The sequence below is a fragment of the Podarcis erhardii genome (genome assembly GCF_964252035.2).
Source record: "Podarcis erhardii genome assembly, chromosome: 12".
NCBI classification, from domain to species: domain Eukaryota; kingdom Metazoa; phylum Chordata; class Lepidosauria; order Squamata; family Lacertidae; genus Podarcis; species Podarcis erhardii.
In genome coordinates, this window is record NC_138513.1 from 4,581,264 (window position 1) to 4,594,566 (window position 13,303).

The 13,303-nt window shown below is 43.7% G+C and overlaps 1 protein-coding gene and 1 long non-coding RNA gene across 7 annotated transcripts in view; one reads left to right on the forward strand and one right to left on the reverse strand.

Annotated features, from left to right (window-relative positions):
* The window catches only part of LOC309326103, a 267,454-nt gene that overhangs the window by 219,979 nt on the left and 34,172 nt on the right, over positions 1 to 13,303 (reverse strand). The gene's annotated exons all lie outside the window — the stretch shown is intronic.
* The window catches only part of ALS2CL (ALS2 C-terminal like), a 90,061-nt gene that overhangs the window by 44,168 nt on the left and 32,590 nt on the right, over positions 1 to 13,303 (forward strand). For 4 of the 6 annotated variants that reach the window (XM_081834231.1, XM_081834234.1, XM_081834233.1 and 1 more), the window contains exons 2-9: positions 2,058 to 2,166; positions 2,928 to 3,105; positions 4,134 to 4,199; positions 5,251 to 5,416; positions 6,414 to 6,539; positions 7,351 to 7,470; positions 9,636 to 9,703; positions 12,080 to 12,167. In XM_081834231.1, the coding sequence (XP_081690357.1) occupies positions 2,058 to 2,166; positions 2,928 to 3,105; positions 4,134 to 4,199; positions 5,251 to 5,416; positions 6,414 to 6,539; positions 7,351 to 7,470; positions 9,636 to 9,703; positions 12,080 to 12,167 (921 nt within the window). The remainder of the gene's footprint in view (positions 1 to 2,057; positions 2,167 to 2,927; positions 3,106 to 4,133; positions 4,200 to 5,250; positions 5,417 to 6,413; positions 6,540 to 7,350; positions 7,471 to 9,635; positions 9,704 to 12,079; positions 12,168 to 13,303) is intronic. The other 2 variants (XM_081834232.1, XM_081834230.1) reach the window with 1 other exon arrangement.

A 13,303-nucleotide genomic window follows, 5' to 3' on the forward strand; every position in this document is an offset into this window, starting at 1 on the left:
GCCAGGAGGTGATGGGACCAGTGGCCATGATCTTCGTTTTTTTGATGTTAAGCTTCAGACCATATTTTGCGCTCTCCTCTTTCACCCTCATTAAAAGTTTCTTTAATTCCGCCTCACTTTCTGCCATCAAGGTTGTGTCATCTGCATATCTGAGGTTGCTGATACTTCTTCCGGCGATCTTAATTCCAGCTTGGGATTCATCCAGCCCAGTCTTTCGCATGATGAATTCTGCATATAAGTTAAATAAGCAGGGAGACAATATACAGCCTTGCCGTACTCCTTTCCCAATTTTGAACCAATCGGTTGTTCCATATCTAGTTCTAACTGTAGCTTCTTGTCCACATAGAGATTTCTCAGGAGACAGATGGGGTGATCAGGCACTCCCATTTCTTTAAGAACTTGCCATAGTTTGCTGTGGTCAACACAGTCAAAGGTTTCTGCACACAGAAACTGCAGCTACTGAGGACTAATTTGGGAACCCACTAAGTAGAAGCAAGCAGGGAGGGGGGAAATCATGGCATTGTAATTCATTTCCTTTACTGGTACCCTAAATATGCAAAAATATCTCTCCTCCCATCCTGTTAGATTTGCCTTCGCTCACCCCAAAGGCCTTCCCGATATCCTTTGGGTGGCAAACCGTGGGGGAGAATGAAAGTTAATTTATCAGCTGACCATCATAGCTGCGGCTTCCTGTTTCCCACATTAATCATACCACTTCTGGAGAAAAAGCTTTCTAAAAATGGCACTGAATCAGCGGTATTTCTTTAGCTGGGTTTTGCAATAGGCTTCCCCCCTACAGATTTTGTCAAGCTATGACTGCCATCAGCTGTCAGTAAGCACGGTCAAAGGGTCAACATTACCCAGAGGGCACCAAATTGGGGGAGCTAGGCTTATAACACTGAAATAGAAAAATATTCATTTCTGAAAAAGTGTTGTCAGTCCTTATTGTTGTTCTTTTTTAAAAAGGGGGTTTAGGTTGTATGCTTGGGCTCCTTCTAATCCCTGTATCCAGCAAGTGTTAAAATCTAAGCAGGGATAGAAATCCCTGGAATAGCCAGGTTAGCTTCCTGGTGGGGCAATGGGCTATTAAGGTAACAATGGAAGTGGCTCTGTGCCAGATGGAAAATGTGAAGGTCCCCCTTCCTCAACTCGTTGGGCAGTTAGCTTTCCACGAGGGCCGACATTGATGCTGAAATCCATCATCACCTGAGCCAGGCATAGGCAAACTTGGCCCGCCACATGTTTTGGGACTACAGTTCCCATCATCCGTGACCACTGGTCCTGTTAGCTAGGGATCATGGGAGTTGTAGTCCCAAAACATCTGGAGGGCCAAGTTTGCCTATGCCTGGCCTGAGCTCTGCGACTGCATCTTTCTCCCGATTGAAGTGCAGAGTGTTTGAGGACCGGGACATTCGCAGGGAAACCAAAATGCTTGTTTACAAAGCTATTGTACTACCAACTTTACTGTATGCTTGTGAAACGTGGACCACTTATAAACGCCATCTCCAGCTCCTCGAAAGAGTCCATCAACCGTGTCTCTGAAAAATGGAGGTTTCTGCAACGCGCAATGAGGATTTGTGAATGTTACACAACGTTAACTTAAGTGTCCAATGCAGATTATGCTGAGTTCTTTTATTGCTCCGAACCCTGCTGGAATCTGGTATACCGTGGTACCTCGGGTTACATACGCTTCATTTTACAGACTCCGCTAACCCAGAAATAGTACCTCGGGTTAAGAACTTTGCTTCAGGACGAGAACAGAAATTGTGCTCCGGCGGCAGCTGGAGACCCCATTAGCTAAAGTGGTGCTTCAGGTTAAGAACAGTTTCAGGTTAAGAATGGACCTCCAGAACGAATTAAGTACTTAACCCGAGGTACCACTGTATATGCCAATGAAGATTTGCAAATTTGATTTGTTCAACGTGGTTCAGACTACTTGGGTTGGGATTGGGGCTTCATAAACAGCAAGCTGGGTGGCTGGTTTTTCTTTTCATTTTGCAGCTCTGGTCTAATTTGGAGTCTTTTGTGTTCTCTCCTATTTCCTGATCCCTGGCCAGGACATGAGCATCACAGACGTCGCTGCCTCACTGCTTAGGACAGAGGATTCCTTCTCTGCCTGCCTTGCTCGGATCAACAGCATCGTCCTCCAGCCCCTCCTGCAGTCAGGTGAGCACAGAGGGCGAACGTGGCATGGGCATCCTGGCCTTGAAATTTCATGGAAATGGCGGAAATGACTGGCAGAATCCGAGACCAGGGAGAAGAGTTGGTGGAAGAAGATTGGAAGAAATTTAAAATCTACTTACAGAAATATTGTAAAATGTTTGAATGTTGATGACATTGAAATGAAATGAAGGGGTTCTAGTAATAAGGTAAAATGTAAGATTGGAGTGATATTAGATGAAAACTTGAAGCTATAATATGTGAAGAAAAATAATTAAGGATAAACTAACAGGATATGAATTTGCTGAACCAATTTTTAAATGGAATACAAAAAAGGGAGGCGTGAGGAAGTCAGGAAAATAAGTTAACTATAGAGGAGAAATTAAAAAGAGGGATTTTTGTTTTTTGTTTTTTCCCCTCTTTTTCCTGTGTTAAATGTTTGTATTTTTGTATTTTTGTGTTTATGTATTTTTCTTGTGTCTTTTTTATTTGTTGTTTTATAACCTCGTTATTGTTAAAACTTAATAAAATAATATATTGTTTTAATAAAATAATATATTGCGTGTGCACTGCCATGTATGCCGTATGGACAGCAGGGTATTGCAGCTGTGGTGCATAGGAATTCGTTCATTTCCCCCCCCCCTTCAAAATATAGTCCGGCCCCCCACAAGGTCTGAAGGACAGTGGACCGGCCCCCTGCTGGAAAAGTTTGCTGACCCCTGATTTAACGTTTGCTCCTTGCCCTACCTTCCCTGCTTGCGCTGAAGGGTCTTTTGAGAACGCGAAGCTCTTGGACGAGCTGAACGGCCGCTTCCAAGTCATCTGGGACCTGACGGAGGAGAGCTACAGAACTCTGAAGCAAACCTTCAGCGTGTCAGAATCCGTCAGCATCCAGGACTTGTACCTTGCCCAGAAAGCCGACTTGTTCCTTGACGCTTACATCCGGTGAGTACAACCGCAAACCCGTGGAGGCAGCGTGGCATAGTGGTCAGAGCAGAGCTTTCCAAACCTTTCCTGTTGGCGACACACTTTGTAGACGTATATCAATTTGCAACGCAGGAATTCAGTTTGGCTAGCAAACCGGCTGGCTGCCCGCTCTCTTTCCAGCCCCGGGAGGTGCACAAGGGGCGTTTGCACGACTGCACACGCAGCCGACACACTAACGTGTCGTGACACAGAGTTTGGAAAGTTCTGGGTAAAGAGTGTCGGACTAGGACCTGTGAGACCAGGGCGGATTTAGGTTTGATGAGGCCTTTAGCTACTGAAGGTAATAGGGCACTTTATATGTCCAGCTGTCCTTTGTCAACAACAAACTCGCTGGTTTTTGTGTAGAATATATGCTATATGGTAATTTATGGACCTAGCAGGTATCTAAAGCCATTTGCACATAACAAAATACATATTTTATCAAAATAACTTTTGTTATTGCCAAATGCCAATGTCTTTGCATTATTAAGTTTGCAATGAATAAAAATCATTTTAAATAAGAGCTTAATAATTATTTCACTACAGTGGTACCTAAAGTTAAGAACTTAATTTGTTCCGGAGGTCCGTTCTTAACCTGAAACTGTTCTTAACCTGAAGCACCACTTTAGCTAATGGGGCCTCTCGCTGCTGCTGCCGCACGATTTCTGTTCTCATCCTGAAGCAAAGTTCTTAACCCGAGGTACTATTTCTGGGTTAGTGGAGTCTGTAACCTGAAGCGTATGTAACCCGAGGTACCACTGTATTAATATACTTCTTCTTCATTGTATTTCACTATTAATATACTTCTTCGTTGCATTTCAGTTCAACAATTACTTTGATAAAATACATGTTTTGTTATGTGCAAATGGCTTTAGATACCTGTTCGCTTGCCCTGACCTTCCCATCAAAATTTGGTAAAAGAGCGTTGCAAAACATCTGCAAAGTTCCTTCAGTTCTGGGGAGCTCAGACACGCAGTCTAATGCTTGTCCCGATTTATTTTAAACAGGTACTTCTCCACTTTCGCCAGTTGTGTCGTGACCCAAGTCTTTGACCATGCTGCCAGGAATAAAAGGTGAGTGCGGCTTGTAGTGTGCTTGAAGAGCCTGCAGGATCAGGCCAATGGCCCATCTGGTCCAGCATCCTGTTTTCACAATGGTAAACCAGATGCCCATTATGGGAAACCCACCAATAGGATTTGAGCGCAAGAGTTGGAGCCCATCACTGTGGCAGGGAGTTCCATAGTTTAACTCTGCACTGCACGAAGAAGTAATTTCTTTTTATCTGTCCTGAATATTCCTACATTCAGCCTGATCGGATGTCCACAAGTTCTAGGGTAATGAAAGAGGGAGAAAGACCTTTCTCTTTCCACTTTAAATGACTTTAAAAGAGAATTAGTCAATTCTAATTCTAATTAGGGAAGCTTTTAATGCTTAATGCATTACTGTATTTTAATATTTTGTTGGAAGCCACCCAGAGTTTCTGGGGAAGCACAGCCAGATGGGCGGGGTATAAGTAATATATGGGAAAACCGGAGCTTTTACTATACGGACCTTTGTTGGCAAGGTGATGTCTCTGCTTTTTAAGATGCTGTCTAGGTTTGTCATTGCTTTTCTCCCAAGAAGCAGGCGTCTTATTCCCTCATAAAAGATAAGACACGACACAGTCTTCTATAAAAGTATAAAAAGGTTTACTCACACATCATTCTGTTCACAGTTGGATCCCAGAAGGCAGACTTAGCTTAGAAAAGTAACATACACCTGGAAACTATCTCATAAGGAGAAGGTCCCCAGTGTCCTCTCTTGGCTGGAGGCCAAGAGAGCATCTTTGGCTAAGCAGATGTTGCTTCTTCGATGTATGTAGTCAAAGAGAGAGAGAGATGGCTGCCCTGCCCTGTGCTTTTGTCGTTACCTGCACAGGTGAGGCCACGCCCACCTCTAGTCACATGCAGAGGAAGTCTGTCCCAGCCCAGAAGGAAACAGGAAGTTTACCTGCTGGCTGGACAAACCTTCCTCCCCAAGCGTAAACATGTTCACTCTAGGAATGTTGTACTTGACTGTTCTTGTGTTTCACATCCCACACCGCTCACAGCTTGTTTCTGTCTTGCCAATTCTGAATCGTTGCAGCGATTTCTGGAAGAGCCACAAGCCGTCGCTGCAGCAGTTCCTCGCCGACTTCTCCCCGGGGACGTCCATCGCTGTCGCTCTCCACACTGTGCTGCACAAGCCCTTCTGGGAGCACCTCCAGAAGTACAGCCTGGTCTTCTCCCAGCTCAAGGAAGCTCCTGGCCAGGTAGCGGATCCTGCACGCCTTCCACTAGGCAGTGTGGCATAGTGGTTAGAGCGCTGGGACCTAGGATTCAGGGGACCTGGGTTCGCATGTCCAACTTGGCCCTGAAGCTCACTGGGTGAGCTTGGCTCGGTCACCACCGCTCAGCCTTACCCATCTCGCAGGGTCAGCGTTGCAGTTTGGGGGCTTAATTGAGGAGGGGGAGAGCCACGTCACATCACCTTGAGCTCCTTGGAGGAAATTCAATAATAAATAAATAAAGGATATATAAAAATAATTACAAAATAAGCTGTTAGACTTGTCTGTGCAGATGATTTTATTTTATTTTATTTTATTTTATTTTAGTTTAGTTTAGTTTAGTTTAGTTTAGTTTAGTTTAGTTTAGTTTAGTTTAGTTTAGTTTAGTTTGGTAACGTAACCCGAGGTACCACTGTATTTGTAAATAAACTGCCAAATGGTTTACACAACGTACATTTTTTTTGGACAGAAACCAGAAGTTAAAAACGATGTGGCCTAAGAAAAATCATAATATGAATAATACAAGGAGTTAGAAATAGCAGTAAAAAACTAAATTGTATTTAGCTTATGCCTCCGGGGTAAGCTTGCCAAAATAGAAAAGGTTTCAGCAGGTGCTGGGAAATAGTATAGCAAAGATGCCTGCCTAATGTCAATGGGCAGGGAGTTCCACAGGGTAAAAAAATTGATTTCTTGTAAGTGTGGAATGGATAGGTTGCAATTTTATGCATGGTGCCAAAAGTGGAGGACTGGTGGTAGAATGTCTCCTAACAATTCTCAGCATCTTTCCTGAGCTAGATTCCCAAGGAGTGTGATAGAAGTTATATGCTACTATGCAAACAAAACAACAACAATAATAAAAAATATAATATAATAATAGCATGCACTTTTATGGGGGCGTAGATCTGCCTTTTTGGTGATTTTTTTTTTTTTTAAAGGAAAGATTTCTGAAGAGCTATGTTGTTGTTTTATCCCCACCTCACAGAACCTGGTTAAAGAAGTGAGCGAAGCTGCTGAAGGGTTTGCAAAGCTTCACTTGTTCATTTGCCAAGCTTTGGATGAAGCCAACCTCACCCGGAACCTCTGGAAGTCCCTGGGCCACAAGTTCACGGTGCGTCACAGAGGGGGAAACGGTTGGGAGAGGTCCAAGGGCTCCCCTACACAAAACATTTCAAAGTTTCAACGGCTCAAAAACTTTTTTTTCAATTCATTATATATCATTTCCCAGAATTCCTTTACTATTTTACATGTCACCACTAGTCCTGCATTTTTGACATCTGACGAGAGTGTCAGGAGATCAGCCTACACTCGAGTAGGACCCTGGCAGAAACACATACCCGACTGGCATGTTCTCTCCCTCCTGGTCGTTCGTTCGGGAACTTCAAAAGCTTTCTTCAGCCGGAACATCACAGCGACCGACGCCAACAGACATCGGCACACTTAGGCATCCGCAGAGTGTTCACAGCTTTCGCAACAGACCTCAGCAACTCAGCATTTTGGCTAATCTACTTTATTTACATACAAACACACACGGAGCACTGCAACATGGCTCCCTCTCTCTCTAGCATCAGACAGCAAAGAGAAAAAGAACAAAAGACAATAGTCCCACTTCAAGGAACACAGTAACACAAACATCCTGTCTCTGTCACTTCCCACTCTGTGGAGTCAAAACATACACCGTCATGTGATAGACAACAATCCCATGACTGCAATCACGGAGCAGGAATTCTAACAGGGAGGGCGTTCCACAACGCAGGCGCCACTACCAAGAAGGCCCTCTGCCTGGTTCCCTGAAATTTCTCACAATGAGGGAACCGCCAGAAGGCCCTTGGAGCTGGACCTCTGTGTCTGGGCTGGACGATGGGGGTGGAGACGCTCCTTTAAGTATACCGTGCAATGATGAAATAACTCTGTCATTCCAGGATGTTCTTTGCGTTCCTGAGAGGAGGCTGCTGGAAGACAGCCGGAATCTTGCCCTCTATCCCAGCACAGGAAGATCTGACCGGGTTCTGCTCTTCAACGACATCCTTGTGCTGATTCAAGTAAGGAGTCCAGGTGCACTTTGACCTGTGCCAAACATTGCTGCCGTCTGGAGCGTTCCCCATTCAGGATTCCCATTCCCTTCTCCTCCCTCTGTTTTTCCATTCCCTCCCAGTCAGATTTCTGAAGCCACTGGTTGTTGCCAGTGTTTTGGTGCCCTCCTTCTCCTTAACGTTGCTTTTGCTAATGCTTTTTTGCCCTCCTACAAACCTGAGTGAGATTCTTCCTGTGCTCATGTGGTGCTGTTTCCTCTCTGTAAGGATTCGCACCCACAACTTGAACGTTGGAAATGGAGGGAACGATGGTCCTAACCCAGGCATGGGGAATCTTTGGGCCTCCAGATATTCCTGAACTACAGCTCCCATTATCCCTGGCCATTGACCATGTCCGTTGGTGCTGATGGGAGTTATAGTTCAGCAACTTCTTTTCTTTTTTTTGAAAAAAAATATGGTTTTTTTCACAAATATTTAAGCACACAAACAGATAAACAAACACATAAACAAATAAAGAAACATAAATCATAGCCTTTTTGAGCCTTAATCTAATGAACATTGTTAAGTGACTTCCTCGTATCCCCATGTTTGGGTTTCAATGGATATCATTTTAACGGTTTTCCAATTCAGTATTCTTATAAAATTTACTTAATCACTTAACATCTTTCTTTCTAACCAGTTCAGTATTCAACATATTGAATCATCATGTATTATATATTTAAATCCTAAGCCTATCCTGTATTTGCAAGTCCCCCCCCCCCAATTACTTTAACTTAACATATTTAACTAAATAGTTGTTGAATTTCGTCCATTCTTCCTGATACTCCTCCTCCTTCTGGTCACGGACTCTTCCAGTCAGGTTGGCTAGCTCCAAGAATTCCATGATTCTTCCACTGTTGATACTTCCTGCGTTTTATAGTTCAGCAACTTCTACAGGGCCAACAATTCTGCATCCTTCGCCTGGTCAATGGGATTCTTATTTTGCATTCCCTGCGTTCTGGTGTGCTGTTTTCAGGGCAGCTAGGTGGAATTCCAATTTCTCATAGAATTGGAAGATCATTTGCTCCAACTCCCTGTAATGCAGGAATCTCAGCTTAAAAGCATCCCTGATAGACAGTCATCCATCTTCTGCTTAAAAACCTCCAAGGAACCCCTCAAGGGAGACTGTTCCACCAGTTGTGGGTTATCTTGAGTATCCAGCAGAGCTCCTGGAACAAATCGCCCATGGTTCAACACACAACACCAGCTTTGCCTCTCGTTATTATCATTTATTAAATTTATAAAGCGCCCTTGATGTTTCTGAGGGCGTGTTGAAGAACTGATGCTTTAAATCTCTTTGGCCCTTCGCCTTTCCAAAACCAACGCTGTGCAACATTTTGCTCTTGTGGTCCCCCCCCCCTTATTATTTATTTCTTTATTTATATTTTTGACAAAGGAATAATCATACATAAATAAGAATGAAAATGTGTGCCCCACCACTGAGACCGTTCCATTGTAACTATCCAACCTCCCAAAATTTCAACACCTCTTGCGATGGTTTGACCCCTTTCCGTTTTAACAGTACCAATTCTACAAACACCCTCCATATTGCTTCAAAATTATTTCTTAATGATACATGTTGATTTAGCATTAGTAGCTATATCCCACACCCCTTTATGCCATTCTTCCATCTTATATTCTGCTTGCCCCTTCCGCTTCCTAGCTATCATAATTTGTGCAGCTGTAAATAAATTTATGAGCAAGTCCTCAGTCTCCCCCACCCCCACAATGAAAATTATTTCAACACTTTCTTTCTTTTTTTTATATACATTTTTATTGATTTTTAACATGTCATTTCCAACAGTCATTTAACATACTTTCTTACCTGATACAATATTTTGGACTTCCATCAACAACCTCTGAAGATTTTCCATTCTTAATCACTTATTCTGCATTTCTTAATTTCTCTGTTACTTTTAATTATCAGTAACTAATTCTCTTCATAGTCTTCCTTGCAATATTTCGCATAGTCCTCCCTTACAGAACCTCTTGCAGTCCTACTAGCGTGATCTGTTTTTTACAATTACTTTTCAAATATTTCAGATATTTACTCCAGTCCTCTAAAAATCTCTGGTCCTGCAGGTTTCGAATCCTTCCTGTTAATTTATCTAATTCTGCATTTCAACGTTTTCTAGGGGAACACCTTCCAGAGTTTTGACCTGAAGCTCACCTGGGTGGACGCGACTTTCAAGGAAACAGGAAAGTAAGTAGACTTCCTCCGTGTTAAGTTGTGGGTGAACATATCAGACGACACAGCGATTCTTCAAACAGCTCTTGTTCATTCACAGGCCAGGACAGAACTGAACTGAAGGGTTCAGTCAGCCTGCTTATGTAGAGCTCCAGTACAACGTTACTGTAACAACTTTCTAAAACTATCCAATCACTGAACGTCACTTTCGATCCCTTATTTGCATAACTATCTACAGTATCCCCCTGCTGGCCCAGGGTGAGAACTTCAGTACATAACACCCCGAGCCACAATGGCTCTGCCTTCGCTCTCAGAGGCAGAAATGCTTCTGAATTCCTGTTGCCGGGAATCGCAGGGGAACAGAGCACTCTCGCACTCATGTCCAGCCTGCAGTCTTCCCAAAGGCATCTGGTTGGCCGATGTGAGATCAGGATTCTGTACTAGGTGGGCCCTTGGCCTGATCCAGAAGGCCCTCCTTGTGTTCTGCTGCTGGCAAATTGTTTGTGTGGCGAGTTCCCGCCTCCCCCCATAGAAATAAAGACACGGGACACAAGAATTCGAGTTAATGGGTCAAATTAGGCCACATCTTTATTGATTACAGGAATTGAGCAGTGTTGGCTTAGACATTGGTCCTACAACTAACCGGCCTGGCCGGGGAGGGTTAACCACCAGTGGGAGGAGTCCTGCTGAGGCACGTCAACTAGGACCTCCCCTGGGGTCACCGTGTGGGGGCGTGCCGTGGGCCCACACCTCCTTAGGCCACACCTCCTTAGGCCACGCCCCCTGGAATCCTTTACCGGACTACCCTTTATTTGGGAGAAGGTGATGGCACTCCTTCTCCCCCTTCATCTGCATAACAATAGACTGTACCCCCACCAATGCCTACTGCCAATACCGTGGAGTTGTGACGGTTTGCTATGAGGTAGGCGAATTCCAAATGGCTGGAGCCAATCTGCCAGATGGAAAAATTCCTACCAGGCCCCTTGATGGCGACCAACCGAGGTTCATAGCAACGTCAAAGAACCTAGTCTAATGGGTGGGAGGGAAGGGGAAACCAGGTCAGCTGCGGCGTGGGAAAGAGAGAGGTCCTCGGCCGCGCCAGACCTAAGTAGGCGAGGCCACGCCCCCCGCGCCAGCCGATTGGCTGGCGCGGGGTATGACGCAGCTGAGGATTCCCTGCTATCGCGTGGGGCTGGAGCCTCCCCCCGCGAGTGTGGGGAGGGGCGTGAAGCCCGCAACCCCACCTCCTCCCTAGCTCGGAAGTGGATTTACAGTGGATGCTCGGGTTGTGATCTGTACGGGAGGCACGCTCGCAACCCTCAGCGCCACATCTGTGCACGCGCGGGTCACGATTCGTTGCTTCTGTGCATGCGCAAAGCGCAATTTAGTGCTTTGCATGCGCGAGCGCCGAAACCTGGAAGTAACGCGTTCCGGTACTTCCGGGTTCAGTGCTGTGCGAAATGAGGAAAACGAGTAACCTGAAGTGTCTGCAACCCAAGGTATGATTGTATTTCCAAACAGGGTATATTTGATTTAAATCCCATCGATTTAAATCACGACTTAAATCATGATTTCAATCACTAGTCAGTAAGACTTGGTTTAAATCATTTTTTCACAGAAAGACTCATTTTTGCTGGTATAATCTTAATATCTGCAACCAGATGACGGTTTCATTTTTGGAATAATAGATTTTCAGAGTAGTTTTTACAGTTGTATCAAAAATTACTGTTTTGATTATACAGTGGTGCCTTGCAAGACGAAATTAATCCGTTCCGTGAGGCTCTTTGTATAGCGGTTTTTTCATCTTGCGAAGCAAGCCCATTGACAGCTTAGTGGATTAGCGCTATTAGCGGTTTAGCGGCTTTTAGCGGATCAGCTGATAAGCGGCTTAGCGGCTTAGGAAAAGAGGGGGGAAGGGGAAAAAAACCCGCAGGAACTCGCAAGACATTTCGTCTTGCGAAGCAAGCCCATAGGAAATTCATTTTGCGAATCACCTCCAAAACGGAAAACCCTTTCGTCTAGCGGGTTTTCCGTCTTGCAAGGCGTTTGTCTTGCGGGGCACCACTGTACTACTAGAAATACATAGACAGGTAAATGTGAAATTATTGTTTATATATTGGCAACTTTTCTGCTGTACTTTATTGGAAGGAGAAAAATAATAATTTCCTTAATAACAATTTAAACAATTTATTTAACTAAATCAATAACATTATAACATCTGTATCCATGTTTGTTAACTGATGTGGTTAAACAATTAAAAAAAAAAGGTTAGACTGAGTTTTAGCACACATGAAAAACTTTAAACAAATCCTTATTTCCTGATGAATAGCCTTTGCACTATAATGTAACTTAAATACAAATCTTTAGAAATATTTTTCCTTCCGCTCTCTGTTTTGCTTGCTGTTTCTCAAGGCACACCCTCCGTATCAACACCCCAGAAGGCATGTTCTTCCTCTTGGCCAAAGAACCAGAGTCACGGGTATGTAGCTGTGTGGGACTCACTGCCCAGGGGTAGATGTTGGTGGTTAAAAGTTGGATCTTGTTGGCAGTTGAAGAGGAGACAAAAACTAAATACAGTTACAAATCTAGAGATTGAAGGAAGAAATATTCAGAACCCTGTGGACATTAGAAAGTGCTTCCAGAGATATTTCAAAAAATTATACACTCAAGGGCCGCAAGATGAGGTTGAGATTAAACAATTTTTGGGAAAAAATGGACTATCAAAATTGTCACAAGAAAATAGATCAATCCTGAACAGCAAAATAACACGACAAGAGATTGAACAAGCCATTCAGAACATGCAACTGGGCAAATCTCCAGGGCCAGATGGGTTGACCTCCAAGTATTATAAGACATTAAAAGACTACTTGATACAACCACTGATGGAGGTTAGCAATGAAATTATGGAGGGGAAGAGGGCGCCGGAATCGTGGAAGGAAGCCTTTATCACATTGATACCAAAATCGGAAGCTGAAAAGACACAACTTAAGAACTATCGTCCCATCTCTCTTTTAAATGTGGATTACAAAATATTTGCAGACATTTTGGCAAGTAGACTCAAAAAAGTTTTAAATGAAGTAATCCACAAGGACCAGGCAGGCTTTCTCCCAGGTAGACATTTGTTTGCTAATGCAAGGAACATTATTGACATCTTGGAACTTTTGCAAACAGATATAAATACAAAAGCAGTCCCAATTTTTATAGATGCAGAGAAGGCCTTTGATAATATTTCCTGGAAATTTATGAAGGGAAATTTAAAAGAAATGGGAGTGGGACGGGGTTTTGAGAATGGGATTGATGCAATATATTCAGAACAAAAGGCTAAATTGATAGTTAACAATGTGGTTACAGAAGAGTTTAAAATTGAAAAAGGAACACGACAAGGCTGCCCCATTTCCCCTTTGCTTTTTATTTCGGTCCTGGAGGTGCTCTTGAATATGATTAGAGAGGACCGGTTGGTGGAAGGAATTCAGGTCGGAGCGAAACAATATAAACTTAAAGCTTTTGCAGATGACCTAGTTTTGACCCTGCAGGAGCCAGAATCTAGTACGAAAAGAGTATTACAATTGATTCAAGACTTTGGTCGGGTAGCGGGTTTTAAATTAAACAAACAGA